General features: G+C 36.1%; 1 protein-coding gene across 1 annotated transcript in view; it reads left to right on the forward strand.

Moving 5' to 3' along the window:
* Window positions 1-17,687, forward strand: part of PDCD6IP (programmed cell death 6 interacting protein) — a 63,183-nt gene extending 45,496 nt beyond the window's left edge. The window contains exons 13-18 of the mRNA XM_061196476.1: window positions 3,350-3,598; window positions 3,947-4,081; window positions 5,260-5,354; window positions 11,789-11,912; window positions 13,051-13,238; window positions 14,143-17,687. Coding sequence (XP_061052459.1) covers window positions 3,350-3,598; window positions 3,947-4,081; window positions 5,260-5,354; window positions 11,789-11,912; window positions 13,051-13,238; window positions 14,143-14,317 — 966 coding nt within the window. The 3' untranslated portion in view covers window positions 14,318-17,687. The remainder of the gene's footprint in view (window positions 1-3,349; window positions 3,599-3,946; window positions 4,082-5,259; window positions 5,355-11,788; window positions 11,913-13,050; window positions 13,239-14,142) is intronic.
* Window positions 17,688-19,645: the final 1,958 nt, after the last annotated feature.

Below are 19,645 nucleotides of genomic sequence, written 5' to 3' on the forward strand. Positions count from 1 at the left end.
ATGCATGACTCAGAACTTATATGGCTTTTGTCCTTTTATTCTCCTGCTTTCTATAGAAAAGCAAAAATGGTCTTTGCTAAGCAAAATCAGAATGAGCATGTACTGATATGTTATTTTATTCAGTAGTAGCTGCTTTGTTAATTCACAGTGGTATTACATAGGGGAAGAAAACTTTTATAGTCAATATGAAGTGATTTTACTGAAACTAGATTTTCTGCAGAGAGGTAATCAACAATTTTCAGTGTTCTTAATATTCATTCATCATGTGCCTTTATCAGAAAAGGCAAACATCATGTGTTTATTAAAGCTATTTCAGATAGTTGTCATCGTAGTTGGTGACACATTAGCCAGAGTTTTTATGAGAAAAACTCAACCATTTGATTTGCTGATTATTAAAGTGATACAAAGTACATGTTTTATTAAGAGGTCCAAGTATAACAGGTAGGGCTGTTTTTTTCTCTCATTATGAACAGGCCAACTAACTAGTTATTTGTCTTTGTTCTGTTTGGGCATCTGGTTTTAGGTACTTAGAGGATCTTAGTTTTTATACTATGTAAGAGACAGTCAGTCTATTTCAAGATAATAGTGTTCCTGACTTTCAGCTTTGTTTACTAGACTATTTTTTAAGACCAATTCTGCATATTCCTATTTCTCCCCCTGCTTTATTTCACTTGGCTACTTAAACATTTTCTAACTTTTGTTAGACATAACTTATATATAGAGGAAAATGACATTTCTTACTCTCCTAATAGCCAAGCAACCTTCACATAGGGTCATAGTCATGGTTGAGGTTCCATTATCAGTTTAAATATGCCAACAGATAAAACTATCACAGCCTTTTCAAATTTATATGCTGTTATATCCCCCCCAATGCAAAATGTGTCACATAGTTACAGAAATAGTTATAATTCAGCAAAATAAGGGATACTTAATTCTTGGTCTGTTCCTTGTTGTTACTCTGTTTTCTTGTCTAAGTGCTTAGATGCCTAAGCCTCTTTAGTCCACAATGCACATGAAGTATAGAGTTAAACCATGAAACCTAACTAACAGTTGATAATAATGGCTACTACTGACTGAACACTTAGCCTATGTTAGAAATTACATTGAGCACTTTATATGGATTATTTCAATCTTTACAACAGTCCTGACATATAGGTACTATTATTATTCTTGTTTTGCAGGTGAGAAAATTGAGTTTTCCAGGTAAACTGCCCTTGGTTACACAGTAACTAAGCCCATTATATTCACTAAGGGAGTGTAGTCAGAGTTGAAGTATTTTTTTCTATGTCATCATATTTCACTTTGCTAGACAACTAGTTTCATTTGTTTCTGTATTCACGTTTTGATTTAATTTTGTGTTTTGGATGTGTAAAAGGATGTTCATGATTCAAAAGGTTCATGCAGAGAAATCTCACCCCTTTTCTTTCTACCTTGTTCCCATCTGCTCTATGTAAGTAACAATATTCATTAGTTTTTGGTTTGTGCTTAGTGCTTTTATTTTTGTGAAAAATACATATGCACACAGTTACATATCATATATTATGTGTGTGTATAGCTTTGTATTCTGATTTCCCTTCTCACTCAAAATGCGACATACCTTTTTTCATTTAACAATATGTCCTGGAAGTCATTTGGAAGCAAGACTTTGCTCCACTTTGTCTAACATCAAATTCCACTAGATCCCTTTAATAGACTTTGCGATGTCCATCCAGGTATGATTCTTTCTCCTCTTCCTTCCTTTTAGAGTGTCTGTGGTTTGATGCTTCTTGGACCTCTAAGACCATTTCTTTGCACTGCTCTGCATGTTAAGAGAGTGAATTTAAGATAGGACACTTAGGAGATATGGTGGTAACAGAGGCCAAAATGTAGAAGGAACTTGAGACTTTTCCTCAGGTCTTTGGTTTTCACATGGGAAGGTCGCCCTGGACCCTCTTGTCAGGGAGCTAACTAAGGCCGTGGACTGAAGAGCCGGACAGAGCTTCTTAGAAACAGGCAGTAGGTGAGCAGATCCTTTGGAGCTGGAAGTGCTGCTGGTAAGAAGACAGACAGGGGTGTGGATGGGGTTCATGGACGGCCCCTTCTTCCTTTGTCTTTCCCCACTTTCTTTCTATGAGCATCCCTGGGGCAAGCAGAATAGGGGGCTTGGGGTTGCTGTTCTCCCTGCTGGTCCTAGCAGAAGTGTGAAGAGATGTGAGTGAAAGGGGGCAGCTCATGTGTGGCCTTAGAGGGCGCTTGAACGCTCTAACACTATTACTACAATGGGGTGTTTATGAATCATGTGGGTGTTAGTCAGAGACTGCCTGGACCGAGTAAGAGGCAGAACTCATGATGCGAAGAGAGATACAGAACCCGCCTGCTCTTTCTCTCCCAGGATATAAAAGAAACATACGGCTTATAGCTTTCTGTCTGTCTGTCTGTCTCTCTCGAGTGCTCTCTCCGTATATATCCGTATCTCTGTTTCTGTCTCCATGTCTCTCTCTCAGTCTCGCTAGGTCGGCAAAATAGGATATCTCTTTACTTGACAAAAACATACCTTCTGGGGACTTCCCTAGTAGTCCAGTGGTAAAGAATCCGCCTTCCAATGCAGAGGACATGGGTTCAATCCCTGGTCAGGGAACTAAGATCGCACATGCCGCGGGGCAACTAAGCCCGCGCGCTTCAACTAGAGCGCCCATGTGCCGCAAACTACAGAGCCCATGCACTCTGGAGCCCACGTGCCAGAACTAGAGAGAGAAAACCCACACGCCACAACTAGAGAGAATCCTGTGTGCTGCAGTGAAGATCCCACATGCTGCAACTAAGACCTGACGCAGCCAAAAAATAAATAAATAAATAAAATAAAATAAATATTAAAAAATATATATACCTTCCTCTACCTCGTGACAAGGATGCAGTATAGTGTAGCGAGGTTAAGAGATTGGTTTGGAGTTAGGCAGACTTAGGTCTCAGATTTCACCTCTGCTCCTTTTAGTAGCTGTGTAACCTTAGGCATGTTAACTTAATTTTTCTGGGACGCAATTTCTCCATCTGTGGAATAGAGGTAATAAATATATACCCTATGGGGTATTGTAAGGAATACATTAAATTATATTTGTAAAGTGTTTAGGACAGTGCCTGGCACATAATAGATGTTCAGTAGATCTGTTATCATTATTGCTGCTGCTATTGTAATCTGAATCCACTAAAGGTACAGCAATGTCTGTATCTAAATAAACCTGATGTACAATTTATACTTGGCTCTCTGAGAGATCGTCTCTCCCTGACCCTGGTGAACCTTTGTATATAGTTCCTTTCTTGAAATTGGCTTCTGTTTTTTGGGCAGTTAAACTAAGTTTTTTAAATTGTTTAGGTTGTAAATGTCTTAAAATCCTTACTGACAAATCTTGATGAAGTAAAGAAGGAAAGAGAGGGGCTGGAGAATGACCTGAAATCAGTGAATTTTGACATGACGAGCAAATTTTTGACTGCTCTGGCTCAAGATGGTGTGATAAATGAAGAAGCTATTTCTGTTACTGAACTGGATCGAATCTATGGGGGTCTTACAGCTAAAGTCCAAGAATCTCTAAAGAAACAAGAAGGACTTCTTAAAAATATTCAGGTAAAGTTTATATACTTTAATAAGATTGTTATTAAAAAAATTACAGGAAGGATAAACCTGGACTAAATCTGTATCCATTTAGGATTGTGTTTTTTGCAAATGTTACATATTAATAGATATCTGTAAACATTATTGGTTATATTTTCATACCCACTGAATTTGTGGTATTTTTTACTTAAGGAAAGCTGTAAAGTACTGTGTTACTCCAAAAGGAATATATTAGGTAAATATCTAGTAATGCATGAAATCATATATGATTTTCATAGTTGGGAAAGTATCAGTACAAATGTTATGAGCTATATTAACTTGATAAATAAGTGTAACTGCATAAATCTTTCTTTTAACAAGGTCTCACACCAGGAATTTTCAAAAATGAAACAGTCTAACAATGAAGCTAATTTAAGAGAAGAAGTTTTGAAGAATTTAGCTGCTGCATATGACAACTTTGTTGAACTTGTAGCTAATTTGAAGGAGGGCACAAAGGTATGAAGCACAAAAGAAACAAGAGCTAACTAACCAGTGTGGATGTGAGGATATAGTTTGAGAAGTTAATTGGTATTTCCAGTTGGACCAAATCATTCTGTCTTGAATTTCTTAGCTTTAATGACTTTGGCCCCTGAGAACTTTGGTATAAATGGGAGAAAGCTTAATGAAGGTGGGAGTATTTCATGGGAACTTTGCGGAATGAATTTTATATTTCACCAGGCAGAAAGAGGGTGTGTAGGCATTCGTTTCAGGTAGCAGGAATTAGCACAGAGAGGTCAAAAGGTCAGTGACACTTTGTTGGGGGATAGAAAGTTGGCCAATCTGAGGGAACAGGAGTAGTAGTCAAAGCCGATATGTGGTGGGGAAGGGGGTGTGTATGGCTTTTATATTCTGTGCTGGTGGTTTGGATTATGATAGATTTGTGATCTGCTTATGACTCAGAGTGCTTACTAATATGTTTAAGTATTTTCTTGCCTTTCCTTTAAATATTTTAGGGAAATGCTTATATTTGTTTTTACCAATTACTTTGCTTTTGAGGGAACAAGTGATTTTTAAGTTTTTCAAATACATAATTCCTTTTGGTACTTTAACTCCATAATGATCACTTAATAAAGTTATCTTGATGTAAATACGGTAGATATAATGTCAAACCCTCTGAAGAGAGCATAGATATACTGCCAAAGCCTTCCAAAGAGAGAGGATAGTAAAATGCCATTTTAATTCAGTTTAAAATGCTTTGTTGAAATAGATAAGCTGAGAAAACTCACCAGAGTGTCTTTGGAAATTCTTCTGAGGGTTTCTGAAATGATGCCTGCATTTCTGAAGTGAATGTGCAAATCTAATACTTCCACTTAAATAGGTTTAGAGTCTTTATTAAGAAGTTGACTTTTCTCTAGGAATTGGGAACTTGTTCACGATCATGAAACTTTTAACTTGTTGCCACTTAATTTTTGGTGACAGTGCTTTCTAACGATGATTTTATTATTTTTATTTTCTTAGGGAATCTTAGGTCATATTTAATATTAAGTTACTGGACTTAAGTGGTATGACTGTCTCTCATGCAGAGGATTTTAGCTCTTTAGCTTTAACTGTTACTGACAAAGGAGCTTTAGATTGTGTTCCTCTTAGATTAAAAATTGTTCTGGTTATCACTTGTGTTTGTTCTTTGCTCATAGTTTTACAATGAGCTGACTGAAATACTCATCAGGTTCCAGAACAAATGCAGTGATATAGTGTTTGCACGGAAGACAGAGAGGGATGAACTCTTAAAGTAAGTTTATTTTGTGTATTAAATTGTACTTTTGAAGTATTTTTCTTTAAAAAAATAATATTCTTGCTACCTCTTTTAAAAAAATCATATGTGGAGACTTTTGTGGTGAGTTGGCAGTGTGAGTTGGCAATTTCCTTCCTTTCCTCCATGGTGTTTCTTTGTTTGTTTGCTTTTTTATAAATTTATTTATTTATTTTTTATTTTTGGCTGTGTTGGGTCTTTGTTGCTGCACGCGGGCTTTCTCTAGTTGTGGCGAGCGGTGGCTTCTCTTGTTGTGGAGCATGGGTTCTTGGCATGTGGGCTTCAGTAGTTGTGGCATGCGGGCTCAGTAGTTGTGGCTTGCAGGCTCTAGAGCGCAGGCTCAGTAGTTGTGGCGCACGGGCTTAGTTGCTCCGTGGCAGGTGGGATCTTCCTGGACCAGGGATCAAACCCGTGTCCCCTGCATTGGCAGGCGGATTCTTAACCACTGCACTGCCAGGGAAGTCCCCTCCATGGTGTTTTACAAAGCGACAAGCAAACAACTGCATGATCTGAGAACAAAAGGCTGAAAAGGAGTGGAAACTCTAGATGTAGGAAGAACAGTGATGTCACAGAAGTGATAGCAGAACAGCTCAGGGTAACAGATCTTAGGAAATGCCAATAAACATAAGCAGTTTACTTTGAAGTGGCAAATAGATTCCTTACATGAAACTAGAGGCACAGAACATGAGGGAGAGAGGGTTTATAGCTCAGAAAATGTCAGCAAAGTCACTTTCTGCAGGGGCCTACTGGGAAAGCTGGGCGAGTAACATAGGACTCATTCCATGTGGAGTAATGAATAGAGAGTTGACGCAGCATCGATACAAAGATACTATATACATTGAGGTGAGAAAGAGAACAAAATTTTTCTAAACTTAATAGATGAAGAACATTCACCAGAATAATGTCACAGAACAGATGAAAAATTTACCGTGAATTTAAAAAAATAAAAAAGAAAAGGCTAGGAAACAGTCATTAAGGATCACGACAAACAAGTACCAGAACTCAAGGAAAATGGTAAGAAAACAGGAGGCGCTAAAACGTGAGGTGTCGGGATTCAGGAAACAAGTGGAAGAGAAGAAGAAAGCCATCACAGGTATAAGACGAAATGGGAAGGAGCAAAACGGAGAATAGACGATGAAGAAAACACAGGAGCACAAAGTAGAAAAGAAGAAATCAAAGAAAATGAAACCAAAGTAAGGAAAGGATGAAAAAGGATTAGAGAAAGTAGGCAGAGAAGATCCAATATATGTAAAATTGAATTCCCTTCAAAGAAGAAAAACCAAAACAGTGAACAGAACAAATATTTAGTGTTATGACTCAAGAACATTTTCCTAAAATAAGTCTTGTTGAAAGGATATATCATATGGTCAGGAGAAATGAACAAGAACTGTCAACACCCCAGCATATAAATTATTAGTCTTAAAAGATAATGGCAGAATCCTATTAAGGCAGTCAGGCAAAAAGATCAGGTCAGTTTATAAAAAGATGAAAAAAATTCAGGCTGGCAGCACTGCATGCTAGAAGAGAGTGGAGTGATTGCTTGTTGGAACTCAAAGGAAGCAAATGTGAGGCAAAGATTTTATATCCAGTCAACCTGTCCTTCAGGTGTATACAGAGCCACGTGCTCATTAGTAATGAATGTAAAGGACCCAGAGACTGTTATACTCATGAGCTATTCTTGAGCCCTTCAGATGACCTGACCGTTATGCTTGTCTCTGTCCATGTTTAAACAGTTTCCCATTGAAGAAGTGGGCGAAGTTAAGAGCTACTTTCTTCCACCCCCCCAAGAAAGAGCAGGGCCAGTTGTTTTCAGTTTTTCTACTAAACCTTTAAAAAGCAAATAATTAGCATGCTTTTTAAATGGTTCTAGAGGTTAAAAAAAAAAAAACCTCCTAATTAGTTTTACTGATAAGTAAATCTGACAAAGATTAAAATAAAAGTCTTCAGACCAGTTTCATTTATGAATATGGATGCGAAATTTCTAAATAAAATACTTGCCAGTGATATTCTCCAGTATATTAATAAAGAACCATGACCAAGGGGGAGTGGGTAGTTATTCCAGTAATGCAGTGATTGGTTCAGTATTTTTACATCTAAGGAGAAAAAGATTCTCTTCATAGATGAGGAAGAAGCATGAGAAAATAACTATTCTGGTACTCAAAATAGGAATTAATTGACTTCCTTAACATGAAAATATATGTGTATGCGTGTATATATACAATAGATCTATTTATCTGTTTATATCTGCACAAAACTCAGCTTCATGGTTAATGGAGAAACGCTATAAACATTCCCCCTAAAGACAAATGCCCATTATCAATGCTGTTATTTAATATTATATTGGCAGTACCAGCCTACACCATTAGAAAAGAAAAGGAAATTAGAGATAGAAAAATTGGAAAGGAGGAGGTAAAACTATCACTACTTACAGACTTTATGATTATACATCTTGAAAACCCAAAAGAATCAACCCTCAAACTCTGCAAATAATAAAGGAATTGTTAACTGAAGATAGGTGATTATAAAAATAATTTGTAGAAATCAATAGCCTTGGGACTTCCCTGGTGGTCCAGTGACTAAGACTCTGCACTCCCAATGCAGGGGGCCTGGGTTCGATCCCTGGTCAGGGAGCTGAATCCCACATGCAGCAACTAAAGAAAGGCAACTAAAGAAAGGTCCCACAGTGCAGCCAAATAAATAAATAAATAAATATTAAAAAAAAAAATCAATAGCCTTCATACAAATAAACACATAGAAGATATAATGGAGGAAAAGACTTCACTTAAAATAGCAATAAGAAAGATAAAATACGTAGGAATAAATTTGTCATTTATTAGACCTGTATGAAGAAAACTTTGAAACACTATTCAAGGACACAAAAGAGGACTTGAGCAAGCTGAAAGACGTATCATGTCCTTAGATAGGATGAGACAGCTTCATGAAGATGTCAGTTCTAAATAAACTTACGTAGTCAACATAATTTTTAAAAATATTTATTTTTTTCTTTTTTATTTTTTTGGCTGCATCGGGCCTTAGTTGCGGCACGCGGGATCTTTCATTGCGGCACGTGGTCTCTTCGTTGCAGTGCTTGGGCGTCTCTCTACTTGTGGCGTGTGGGCTCTAGGGCGCATGGGCTCTGTATTTGTGGCGCGGGGGCTCCAGGGCGTGTGGGCTCTGTAGTTTGCGGCATGCAGGCTGTCTTGTTGAGGCACACAAGCTCAGTAGTTGTGGCGCGCGGGCTTAGTTGCCGCGTGGCACGTGGCATCTTAGTTCCCTGACCAGGGATCAAACCCGCGTCCCCTGCATTGGAAGGCGGATTCTTTACCACTGGACCACCAGGGAAGTCCCTCAACATAATTTTGATTAAAAAAAGAATCAACAGATTTTCATGTAAAACTAGACAAGTTGATCCTAAAGCTCAAGTAGAAAAACCGTTAAACAAGATTAGCCAGGAAAACTGAATTATAATAACAGTAAGGGGAAACTAATTTGCCAGATATTAAAATATGTAATATTGTCTCTAATTAAAACACAGTGATACTGGCACATGATTAGACCAAAGACAGAAAATAGGAGTAGATTCAAATACATATGTGAATTTAGTGTAAAAAAAGATCCTAAGTCAGTCAGAAGAAGTTAGAGACAAGTGCCTAGCCATTTAGAAAACAAAAATTATTTTTACCTCAGAATAAGTTCCAAAAGGATCATAATTGAAATGTATAAAATGAAATGAAAAGAGAATATGAGAGAATTTCTTAGTAAAGCTGAAATAGGAAGGGTCTTTTTAATTCTGACTTAAAACCCAGAAGCCATTAAAAAAAAAAAGTTCATCGTAACATGATAAGAAGAGTCAAAATGTAATGAACTGGGGAAAAATATTTGACACTTATTCATGGGCAAAAGGCAAATTTACGTAATTTATAAAGAACTCCTAGATACTAATGAGGAGGAAAAAACTCAGTAGAAAAATTGGGAAAGGATGTGAACAGAAATTCTGCAGATGAAATATGAGTGGTTCTTAAGCATATGAAAAAATACCTACCCTCGCTCAATATAAAATAAATATGAATTAAAATTACCCTGAAATAACATTTTTCAGGGATTTCCCTGGTGGTCCAGTGGTTAAGACTCCGTGCTTCCACTGCAGGGGGCACGAGTTCGATCCCTGGTTGGGGAACTAAGATCCTGCATGCCATGTGGCATGGCCAAAAGAAAAGAAAGAACATTTTTCAGATTGGCAAAAATTTGGAAATTTGATAACATGCTTTATTGGCACACGTAGGGGAGCAGGTCTCATCCGTTGCTGTGAGAAGGCACATTCGGGCAGTCCTTGTGTGGGGCACTTGTGTGGGACCTGGAAAGGTCTGCTTTTGAGAATTTATTCTGAGGGTGTATGCTAGAAATGACATACTTATCAATGAATTCATTTCTAAGTTGCTTGTACCAGTAAAAGAATAGAAACAAAGCAAATGTCCAGGGCTGGTGAAATAAAGCTACATCTGTACAGTGAAATACTATGCAGCTATTTATTAAAAAAAAAAAAAAAAAAAAAGGATGTTTTCTATTTACCCATGTAGAAAAATCTCTGAGATAAATAATGGTAAAAAAAAACAAGGTTACAGACAGTGTAAAGTATGCTTCTTATGTAAAAAGGGAGAAGATAAAAATACACGTTTGAATTGGTTTATTTCTGATAAGGAAGCTCTGGTCAGATTCATAAGAAATAAAAAATAGTGGCTGTCTGCTTGTGGTAGTGAATGGTGGAATGAGAATTTGTAGATAGTGGCCTGTCACTTTTTAGTTTTTGAATCAAGTGAAATATATTACCTTTTCAGAAAATTATATTAAATTAATCTAAATAATTATAGGGATTTCATGTTTTTTATAGTACCACCAACTAGTCTAACTTTATTTTTGACATTGTATCTGTACCCCTGGCCTTTTTTTTTTTTTTAGCCATAGAACCCTTTGTTCAGACTCAGTCTTGCAGAGAAGCCCAGTTTGTGAAACAAACAGAAATGGCTCTGTGATTTAATGGCTTTGATTTATATAATTAATAAGTGGCTAGGAAATTCTCATTTGTCCTATAAATGTGTTATTTACTGCAACCATCTCTGGAGTTTATCAAAGGAAAAAATATTATGTCTTATATGCTTTATAATATGTTATAATTATACATGTTAGATATTGTGTTTATGATTAAATATACTCAAAATCTAATTAAATAATTGTAAAGATAATTATAATAAATAAGTAAAATATTTAAAATATTAAATATAATTATGTTATATTTACTATATTGAGTTATATATATATATATACACACATATATATTAGATGTTTCAAAGTTTGACCTTTTTCAAATTTTAATATTGACTAAAAACTTATAGTTTATATTGGAAACATTTATTACAAATTTACAAACATTAAGAAGTAGTTTTGATTTCTTGATGAATGTGTGTAAGTTTTCTTTCTATGTGGAGTGTCTAATTTATCTTACAACTGGGATTGTTTTTGACAGTGAAAGTGTGGTCTGGGGGACTCGGAGTTGCTGTTAATTGTTACATCAAGACAATAGGTCCTGTTGCAGACATTTCAGGACACATCACGTTTACTGCTCTGTGCATGTGAATGAGCACAGTGAGAAGTTGGTCAATACCAAGTACTTCATAGAGTGTATTTTACTTCAGGGTTTTGTTTAGTGAGATTCCAATTTACTGTTAGAGGAGACTTTAAAATATTAACAAAATTTTTAATACTGTATTTTAATGGTCCTTTCAACCTCTATCTTTAATGAATTTACCTTAATAATAGATTATGAGGTATCTTTTAACATAAACTATCTCAGTGCCACATTTCGAATATCTGTCAGAAAGTTTTCATCAAGAAATTTGCACAATGGTTTTAAAGTTTACATCAAGAAATTTGCTCAGTGGTTTCAAATAGGTGGTTGTTTTTTGTAAACACTGATACAATACAGCGATTAAAATATTAGCTAGGTAACTATGTACAGTTGTAGTTTTCCGATAATTTTTAGATTATTATGTTATGAGTTTCTCATCTAGGGGACGACCTCCTGTTAGAGAGAGGGCAATTTCTTAGGCTCACTTGCTCAGTTTGACATGTTCCTTAGTCTGGCTCTAACTATGATCTCTGAAAAAGTTTACCTTTTTCCCTGGTCTTCAGAAACAGAATAAGAATTATCTTTATTTTATTCAATAGTAGGAAGAAAGAAGATTTCAGTTAGTTCTAGTCAAGAACAGAAATGTAGTATATTTTAAAATACCATCATTGTTTTGAGTATATTGTCTGTGTTTCATACGTGAAGTATGAAAGTAAGAAAAAGATCTGGTGTTTTGTATGTGTTGGTTTTCAAAATTGTGTTAATTTCTAACACTTCTGTCTTTAATAAGGGACTTGCAACAAAGCATTGCCAGAGAACCTAGTGCTCCTTCAATTCCTACACCTGCGTATCAGTCCTCTCCAGCAGGGGGACACACGCCAACGCCTCCAACTCCAGCGCCAAGAACCATGCCGGTCAGTAAGCAACCACATTTTTAAAATGCAAGTTTTACGTGTTCTTGACAGCTTGCTTGCTGTAAAGGATAACACAGACTTTACATTGTAGAGGTCTGGTGGTCACCACTTTGATCAGGTGACCAACCTCAACTTTCTGATGTTTTGCAGTATAAAGAATACAGCATCACTCATGGATTCTTGCCTAAAAATGTTTAACTAAATCTAATGAAGTCTTTAGAACCAACTTTCAGTTTATAGCAAATACAGTGATAAAACAAGAAATTAAATTGTGCTGTTAGGAACAGTTGGACAGTCTAGAACTGGAACATTCTGTGAGACACCTGGCTTGGTCTTTTCTAAAAGCATATGTCATAGAAAAAAATAGACGGGGGGCATATTCCAGATTAAAAGAGAGGAACGATTCATAATAATCAAATGCAATACATGAACCTCAGCTGGATCTTGGTTCATAAAAACGTCTAGAAGAGCTTTTGTGATAAATAGGGAAACTTGAATGTGGAGTGGATACTCAATGATATTAGGAAATAATTATTAATTTTCTCAGGTGAAATGGTATTGTGATTATGTAGGAGAATATTAGGACTTGTTGTATGCTGAAGTCTTTCGGGCTGGTGTCCTGAAGTTTGCAACTTAACTTTCAAATGGTTCTGCAAATATATAGATAGATAAATACATGGATATAGCTATAGATAAAGCAAAGATGGCCAAATGTTAATAATTAATTTAATTGGTAAACATGTGATTGTTTATAATATAGTATTCTTTTAAGTTTTCTGGTGTTTAAAAATTTTCATATGAAAATTCATGGGGCCAGGAAGAGATAACAGTAATAAACTGTACCTGACCTGCTCCTTCTTCCCACCTCAAATGTCTAACCATTGATGGGAGCAGCAATGAACAGTAAATGATTAAATATTAGGCATCAGGGAAAGAGCAGTGGCTATGGAGTATCCACAAATTGGAGAATTAGTTTTCAACTACAGTACATTTCTGGAGTTATAAGCCCACATTTAAGAATGGGAATTAGAAATATATTTGGTTGGATTCCAGGGTTTCTCATATGCCCTTTTATTTTGATTGATAGCAATTTGACAGAAACCTGATACATTTTGTCAGTGCTGACTTTTTCTTACAGCCTACTAAGCCCCAGCCCCCAGCCCGGCCTCCACCTCCTGTGCTTCCAGCAAATCGAACTCCTCCTGCTACTGCTCCAGCTCCAGCAAGCACTGGGACCACTGCACCAGCTCCATCACAAACTCCTGGTTCAGCTCCCCCTCTGCAGGCCCAGGGACCCCCATACCCCACCTATCCAGGGTATCCCGGGTAAGGCTGAAACTTTGTGTATCCCAATGAATTGGCTAATGTTTCTAGCTCTGGTTAGTCTTTTAAAAACAAGCTCACCCCTTCTCTGAATGGAGGTGTCATGAATGAGTAAGCTACATTGTCAGCTCACATAGAAATAAAAGTAAGTTATAGTCACTTTGAGTTGTTGAATAGCCATTTCCCAGGCTTATTTAATTTGTTTTTAGTTTTTACATATTGGGTTTATATTAAATATATCTCTTTTGTATGGAATTCAGAATGTTTCCTTGGTCTTCTTTATTTAGGTGATAAACAGGTAGGTGCCTTTTCTGAGCTTAGCATAGCAAGGTTGATAAGGCCTTCTTTACATACCTGTACTTTGACGTCTTGGCATTCTGATCAACTCTTAAATAGAAATCTATCTAATTATGGCATGTGTTTTCTTAAAGATCAGCTGCCTTTGTGATAGTTTTTTTAGTCTTAAAAATCCAGACATTTAACTACCTTCTAAGATGTCTTCCAGACTTTACTTAGTAAGTACATTGTATCTTCCAAATGTTAAAACTTTGTAAATAGTAAATTTATGAGCCTTACAGTGAACATTGAATCTTGTGAAACAGAAGTGTACTTAGGTTGCCACATTAGATTGAAGGGTCTCCGTTTTTATTCCTTGTTCATAGTTGAATATTTAGTCTTATTTCCTTCAACAATCTTATTTTTTGGGTAGTATTCAACACTTTTTTCTTTGATTTCAATTAATAACAGGATAGAACACTTTTCTCTAGCAAGTACCTTGAAACAGCTGTTTTTTCTCGCCATTGAATGGCTTTCTTGAAAAAACTTCATTTTAGAATAATTATTATATGTTTCATTTTCTAGTGTTTGATTTACCAATCCAGCTTTCTTGTGTTCTTCTTCCCATCAGGTATTGCCAAATGCCCATGCCCATGGGCTATAATCCTTACGCGTATGGCCAGTATAATATGCCATATCCGCCAGTGTATCACCAGAGCCCTGGACAGGCTCCATACCCAGGACCCCAGCAGCCTTCATACCCCTTCCCTCAGCCCCCACAGCAGCCTTACTATCCACAACAGTAGTGTATCAGCTCAGAAGCTCAGCTGGTTCAGCTCAGAGGGAAAGAAATACCAACCCTGCAATAAGTGTACTAAACCCTACGCTCTGGTTAATATAACGTACTCTGATGTACTGAATGCAGTGTGTAATTTCTGTCTGCGGCTAGAAGCTGTGCCCCAGTTCCACATTTGATTGCACATGGGCCATTTGCTGCTGTTGCAGTATAAAGACTGAGTGTAATAGGATTTGAAATAAATTACATTACAGTTCATAAAAGTTGAAAATGAGAAATTAAACCCACAAGTGAAACGTTTGAAATTATTATACTTAGTTCTACATAAGACATGATTGGAACATCAGAGGCTTACAATGATGGTTTCAGTACTGATATTCAAGAAAACTAAGTTATCTTTCTCTTTTGGTTTATTGATTTGGTTTAATTTTCATTATGCTATTTTGCATAATCAAAACATTGTAAATCTTATAATTTAAAAATAAATTCCTTAAGAACAGTTGTCATTGTTATGTTTTGTCATTGATTCTCATTCCTGTCTAATTTCTTTCTGGTATTAGTCTCTCATTTTATATGTACACAAGTTAAACAGATCATGAGTTAAGTGCATGATTAATGCAAGTTAATAGGTTCAAAAGAAAACCAAAAGAATAATAACCATAATTTATCTTTCATATGCTGATTAGTAAATTAATTTTGACATTTATTTTGAAAAATCCTATAATGTGGAGGAAACACAATTGCTACCAAAGATTCTTCAAATAAATATACAAGTAAATATGTATATTTAATGTTTTATTATTAGCTTCTCCAAGAAATTGATACAAATTCTGGTAATAATTCTTTTTCTTTTTTTCATAATCTGGTTAAAATAAATACATGTCATTAACAATGCTGTCTAATGTAATGGAATTGTTTAAAGAAAATTTACTGTACCCTTCCATTCCTTTTTTTCACCTTACTGTCTTAACCTACTAACATTTGATGCACAATGTATATGAATAGATCTAAGCCCTTTCATTTTTATGCTCCTAAAAGATTGGACTATTTTATAATTCAGGAGTGCACAAAACAGTTGTTGGGAGCATATGCCAATTCTGGAATAGGCTGTGTATTTAATATTAGTCTCTGCTGTTAGGATAAACTAATCACTGTATAAACCTCAGAGAGACTTGCCTAGTGGAATGCATAGACATGCCTCATGGAATGAGAAAGTGAGAAAGGAATGGGTTGTCTGATATCCCATTGGGGTCTGTTCTGTGTGAGGTTCATTTCAGAACACACCAGGCATATGAGTAGATGTCCAATGGATCTGTTTATGTTTATTTTCTAAGTTTTAATGCTAACCTTCTCTTGAATTATTGTTTCATTTAAATGATACTATCAGTTGGTCCACTGTTGTTTTCATTTGACAGTTTGGGTTTATATTTTAAATGTGGGACTGAAGGTGTGATTGTAAAGGGAGTGAATTGGTTTAAAATATATGTATATTTTAAAAAATCTTACTTTGTTGTTGTATGTAGAAAACATGAAGGCATGTTACTTCAATATAAATGACCTTTACATGGAATACTGAAATTGGTTTAAAGTTCAGTAGTTAAAACTTTGGCAAAAATAGTTTTTTACATATCATAGCTAAGTTTTATTAATGTGGAATCATCAGAATATGACATGGGCTTGTTTGACTCTTGTGTAAATGGCACTTAAGTTCCTCCTTCTTATTAACTCAAGTTATCATTACTATCGTAAGATACTCAGTGAGATTAGGGGTATTCCAAATTGCTAGTTTATAATTCTCACTAATGAAGAAAGAACAAAAACAAAACAAAATTGGCCTGAATATTCTCTTGGGGAAAGAAGGCACTAAAGAAAAGAGTAAATGCATCGGAGGGCCACAAGAGAAGTTATAAGGCCATTTAGCCCATTCCCTGTGCTAGACTAGGCCTCCTCTGTGCCCTCAGAGGGCTCAGGAAGATGGTTCAGAAACTTTAGGGAAGGAGGCTCCACAGCCCCTCGTGGCAGCCTCCCCAGCATACCCAGCTCGCTTAGTTCTGTTAGCAAACCCAGGCCCATTCCCTCTTGTTGGTTCACTCATCCTTTAGATGATTGAGGATGCTTTCCTTTGGTCACCTAGTGTCTTAGGTACAGATGACCAAATTTCTGCAGCCCTTCATTGCTGGGTGTGTCTTCATAGGACTGTCTAGTTTCATTAAGGTGGCTCATGGAAAGAAGTTTCTCTTATGTCCGTTTTGCATTCTAGCAAGCAAGCCCTCACTGGGATTATTTTTGTTACCAAACTTTTTTATCCTTTGCTTAACTTCCTGTATTCCACAAAATACCCTAAAAAGTTGTTGTGGATAATGCTTTTTATTTAGAGGTAGGAGAGTATCGCTCTGGTTCAGGTATGTTGTACCTATGTTTATAATTAGGCTTTTTGATTATCTTCCTAAACTAAAGAAAGGACACTATTTCTGTTTTATTTATTTATGTCAGGCTTTGGAATACTACTTTAAAATGGACTATAAGTAATGAAGCTCTTCATAAAGGAGCTGGTCTGAAGTGGGGAAAAACTACTTATTCCTAGTTGGAGACAGATGGCTTGACTTCTCAGTCTGGTGTAAAGTATTGGTCTACTCCTGTGCCTCTTGGTCTTTATTCTCATTTAAGAAAAGTAGTCATATGTCACTGCAAACCAGTCAATCTTTGTGAGATCTGTGCACCCAACTTCTTTGCAATTTATAATCTCTCCCCAAATTTAAGTAGTTACAAAAAAAATTTTCACAGAGCCTCTGTCCCTGATTTTCTGTACCAGTCAGCAGCCTATCTAGTCAAAAAAGATTAAAAAGATATTTTCCATTAGAGCTTTACAGTTTGCAAAAGTGCTTTTTTGTACACATTTTCTAATTTCATAAACATGGCAAAATGCAATTTGTTAAGTAGGCTTCAGTTTGCTAATGGGGAATTTTTTTTTTTGGATGATCAGTAGTATATCTTGGAAAATCTTGCTACAACCTAGCAGCATCTTTTTTTTTTTTTAACACTTCTGCAATTATTAGTTGATTCACAGTACAGAACAGGATACAAAGTAGGAGAAAAACAGTGCTATAACATAATTACTAGTTTAAAAATAGACTTTAGAATTAAATGGTTGATTATAAGATTTACGTGGAAGAGCAAAGAAGGAAAAATTATATTTTTAGAGAAAAAGAGAATATTCAGGCTTTATTTCTGGTATGAAGTTTATATTTTTTAAGAAATCCTATATTATCACACCAGAGATTTTAGATTCTTTTCTGCTTACAAACATTGCTGGTAGTTGGATGATATTTTTATTGTATTCATTTCTCTTAGAGGGAAATTGTAAAGAAAACAAAAGGTTCCGGATGAAATGTATCCTAGAAATAAAAGTTGAAAGATTCTTACTTCCTTGTAGTATGAATTCTTATTTAAAATGTTTATCCTTCAGCTTTTATATTTCTCTAATTTCTTTGACAAACAGTGGGTTGGGAAATTAAAAAATACCCACTTTGACTAACTGCATGAGACAAGAAGACGGTGGTGTTTAAATGTTTTCTTACAGCTGTCAACCCTATAATTGATCATGGATGGACCATGATTTTCATCACTTACGATTTGACTCAGATCTTTCAGATGAGTAATCTCTTCTTCAGGTGTCATTTTTGGGGTTAATTTTTGGAAATGTTTGGTGATATTACCACAGTCAATTGATCAGGGAAAGGGGGATGGTGAAATGTGTTCGTCTTTTAAAACATTTATATTTTCTTATTTTCTTCCTACTTCTCCCATGTTTTAAGGTCAGATGCAGCTGTTTTCCTACGTAGCTCAGGATACACAATTTATCACAGAATGTGTTGACTTTGTCTTTCAAGTATGTTGAAGTTGAACAAGCTACCTCCAGGAATGAATCTATAGTCTGAATCCCTATTATATACATTTAAAATACATAACTATTGGGTATAGTTAAATCTTTTTTGTTTGTTTTCACTTATCTGGCATCTGGGTTGGAGAGTAGAGTTCTCATGGAGGGGCTTGGGAATCTAGGCATGTGGGGTGGGAGGACATGGGGAACTAAGGGACCCTTCCTGGAACTGGAGTTCAGCGGCAACCTAAATCTAGGACAGTGACTTGAGCAGCTCTGCTGCTGGGGCTGCTTCAGTGTATGACCGCAGGGTGGGTGGGGTTGGCCTGGGCACTGCCTGTGAGCAGACAGGAACTTGCCTAGAACCTGTGTACCAGAGAGCCGCCGGCCCCTGCTAACCAGGGTCCCCATCCACTGACCGCTCTTGCCTTTGTAAATTCATCTGGGGCACATCCAAGTTTTTTGCCTTAGTACTCTGTCTGCAAGGGATCCTGGTTCGTGTCAGCTCTGTGGCTCCTGATAGCCTTCCTTTTTGCTTAAAAGCTGGTTACATCCTTTTCAACTAGTGACGCCAAGTGATACAGGTGGATATGTTCAAGTCTATTACCTTTGTGTTTCTTTTTAAGTTTTCCTGTATTTGTAACTCTTCTAGTCTCTACACATTTTGAAGCCACGTGATTCATATTCAAGCCAATTATTGTGAACATGAAGTGACCCTTTTTCACTTTTTAATATATATTATTAATATCTCCACTGTTTTTTCTATCTGGATACATTAGTGTTTTTTGTTTTGTTTTTTGTTTTTGTTTTGTAATCTAATAGGAAAGTTTAAAATAATTTACCACTTTGTTAAAATTATAATCATATGATGATCTTTTGACGTTTTGTCTGTTTGGAATATTTTTGTCCTTTCTATTTCCTTTTCCTGTGTTTCATTGCTTGGATTATGTTTTCTTTTTATCTAGTTATTTGGAACACTAATACTCTTATTTTCTTCCCTCCCATCCTCAGCTAAATCTTGTCTTTTTTATATATATTTCTGTAAACAGGGTTTGGACTTATATTGTTAATGTATTATTTTCTTACATTATGACTTTTGGAATGTCAGCTTGGTTGCTTCTAGTTTTTGGCGATTATGAATAAAACTGTTTTGTGCTCAGGTTTGTGTTTTCCTCCAAGATTCTGGCTCCAGTGGCTTCTGCTCCCAGTAACCTGTGATTCTCTGTTTTTGTCTGTGTCTCCAGTTTTGGGAGTTTTGCCCCTAATGACTTCACGTCTCATCTTTACATTCTGATGCACTCCGTACTGATCTCACCTTTCTCTCTCTAGTCAACTGCTGCTGTGTTCCACTGATAGCATGGTTGCCTACTCTTATTTCATATAATAACTTGCTCAACATCAGCTATGTACTTACTGGTTCTAAGGACTGTACTGAGTCTTTAAATAATAATTCATTTG

Source organism: Eubalaena glacialis, chromosome 7 (assembly GCF_028564815.1).
Source record: "Eubalaena glacialis isolate mEubGla1 chromosome 7, mEubGla1.1.hap2.+ XY, whole genome shotgun sequence".
Lineage (NCBI taxonomy): Eukaryota > Metazoa > Chordata > Mammalia > Artiodactyla > Balaenidae > Eubalaena > Eubalaena glacialis.